This window comes from Oryx dammah, unplaced genomic scaffold, assembly GCF_014754425.2.
Source record: "Oryx dammah isolate SB20612 unplaced genomic scaffold, SCBI_Odam_1.1 HiC_scaffold_17, whole genome shotgun sequence".
Lineage (NCBI taxonomy): Eukaryota > Metazoa > Chordata > Mammalia > Artiodactyla > Bovidae > Oryx > Oryx dammah.
Genome location: NW_024070201.1, coordinates 47,217,168 through 47,219,755, shown reverse-complemented (window position 1 = coordinate 47,219,755; position 2,588 = coordinate 47,217,168). Strand labels below are relative to the sequence as shown.

Genomic DNA, 2,588 nt, shown 5'->3' with positions numbered 1-2,588 from the left:
ATTCTTTACTGTCTGAGTCACAAGGGAAGCCCCAGGAAATGTCAAATTTCACATTCTCATGACAGGATATTAGGTCTTGAAAAAGCAGAGACTATAAAAATGTTTAATAAAAAAGAAGGAATTAGGTGAAATCTAGACACAAGCATCTGCCTCCAATGTGGGAAACCCAAGTTTGATCCCTGGGTCAGGAAGATCCCCTGGAGAAGGAAATGGTAACCCACTCTGGTATTCTTGCCTGGAGAATCCCATGGATGGAGAAGCCTGGTAGGCTGCAGTCCACAGGGTCGCAAAGAGTCAGACACAACTGAGCGACTTCACCCACTCACTCAGACACAATTTATAGATAATTACATTTGGTGTGTTTAAAGCCTTTTTTTTTGAAGATTCTGGGTAAATATTCTGATCTTTAATTGCCTTTGTTTTGTTTTATTCTGGGTATAAGCCTTTCCAGTCTTCTAGTCCCTCCATGAAATCTTCATTGATGATTTGGGCCTAAAATCCCCAATATGTAGAAAAATTGACTCAAAATATACCATGTATCTATTTTTTATAGTAGACTTTATAGGATATTAGTGAATTAGAAAATGTCTGATTTCAGAACTCATGTTTTAACTTAAGAAATAGGTACAGACAAAAATAACTATAATATGGTGGCTTCATGCTACTCATCCAAGTATTTGCTGACTTCAGCAGGAATATTTTGTATTTCAGCGAATTTATTTTATCAGAATTTCAGCAGAATGTTTATAAAAAACGTACAGCTTCTCACCACTCCTACTCCCCCAATCTATACAGGAAAACCCCGTCTAAGTTGAGTCCTAAAATATATTTCTCTTGTTCACTGTTATCTTTATGTGTCCTTAAGAATAAGTTAAAAGCATGATAATAGAATGTTTAACTAGGAGAATTGAAAATGACATTAATTTAAAATATTCTTTTCTAAACTCTTTAAGAACTTTAGGAAAAATGCACTGGCATTGGCATTTTGGGGCAGATCCTAACAGTTTTTGGTGTGTTTTAATGTTTTTGTGAATTTTGTATATTCCCATTCCTCATTGAAACAGACTTTTAGGCAGTGAGTGTTTTATTCAGAAATACCCAATATTTAGCCTTTTTTTTTTAAACAACATATGCTGATGGGGGAGAAAAATAAAGTCACTCGGTCCTGAATCTGTTTGGTCTTTACCCCATAGATAATGGGGTTGAGCATTGGGGGCACCACCACGTACAGGTTTGCTACTAAGATATGGATATGATGAGGAATGGTTTTACCCCCAAAGCGATGGGCAAAAAATGAAAAGAATGCTGGAGCATAGAACATAAGTATGACACAGATGTGGGAACCACATGTGCTAAGGGCCTTAAATCTCGCAGTCCAGGAAGGTATCTGAAACACTGTGCAAAGGATCATTGTGTAGGACATAATGATGAGCATTATATCCAGTCCTGTAGATAGCAGGGCCACAGTCAAGCCATAAATGATGTTGATATTGATATTGTCACAGGCCAATCTGGCAATGCCCATGTGCTCACAGTAGGAATGGGGAATGATGTTTCTCCCACAGTATCTAAGTCGATGTACCAGAAAGATGAATGGAAAACATACAGTAAAGCTCCTGACCACAGCTGCGATGCCAATCTTCCCGATGGCTGAGGAGGTTAAGATCGCAGTGTATCTCAGTGGATGACAGATGGCCACATAGCGATCAAATGCCATGGCCAGGAGAATAGCAGATTCTGCCACAAAGATGAAATGTATGAAGAACATCTGGGATACACAGCTACCAAAGGATATGTTCATGGAGTGGGACCAGAAGATGGCCAGCATCTTGGGAGCTGTGGATGTGGCGAGCAGGACATCTGCTAAAGCCAGCATGGAAAGGAAGAGATACATGGGCTCATGGAGATGCTGCTCGGTCACAATCAGGAAGATCAAGAAGAGGTTACCTACAATAGCAACAATGTACATAAAACAGACGGGGATGGAGATCCAGGTGTGCACATCTTCTTGTCCTGGGATTCCAATCAGGACGTACCACATATCCTGAGGACTGGTGTAATTGTAAGAGGAAGGAGCCATCTATGACTGCTTATTCCAGACCCAGGACCTTCAGGGAAAGACCATAAGGCTGAGCTCAGGTTCAGGTGCACCACCTTAGTCCCTGTGATGTCTGATCAGATTTCTTTTCTGATTTGTTACTATGAAAGGACAGTAAGATAGATTAACTAGCCTAAAATTGCACTCTTGATTTTCTACATGGAATAATTGAATCTTGTATCTTGAAAAGGATATCAGTTAATATTTAGTAAAAGTATAATATGCATCATAATACTTTGCATGTATTAACTTATTGTTTTCACCTTAACCTGTTGAAAATACTTTTATGATAATCCATCAAATGGCTACTGTTCCCTATACGATGGAAAAAAAAAATTTCCAAAGCTTTTAGACTCTTGCTGTAGGTCCCACTGGACTTAAAATCAGCTAAAGTGAATTTGAAAGCTTTGAACTAAACCACCATCTAACACGATCTATCGAAATAATACTAGTTACAAAAACATGTTATCAAAATGTTCACTGATCATGT

At 38.7% G+C, this 2,588-nt stretch overlaps 1 protein-coding gene across 1 annotated transcript; it reads right to left on the bottom strand.

The window, feature by feature from the left end:
* Window positions 1-1,105: 1,105 nt before the first annotated feature.
* On the bottom strand, window positions 1,106-2,080 carry LOC120875907 (olfactory receptor 52Z1). The gene has a single exon (XM_040257663.1). The coding sequence runs from the start codon at window positions 2,078-2,080 to the stop codon at window positions 1,106-1,108; it is 975 nt and encodes a 324-aa protein (XP_040113597.1).
* Window positions 2,081-2,588: the final 508 nt, after the last annotated feature.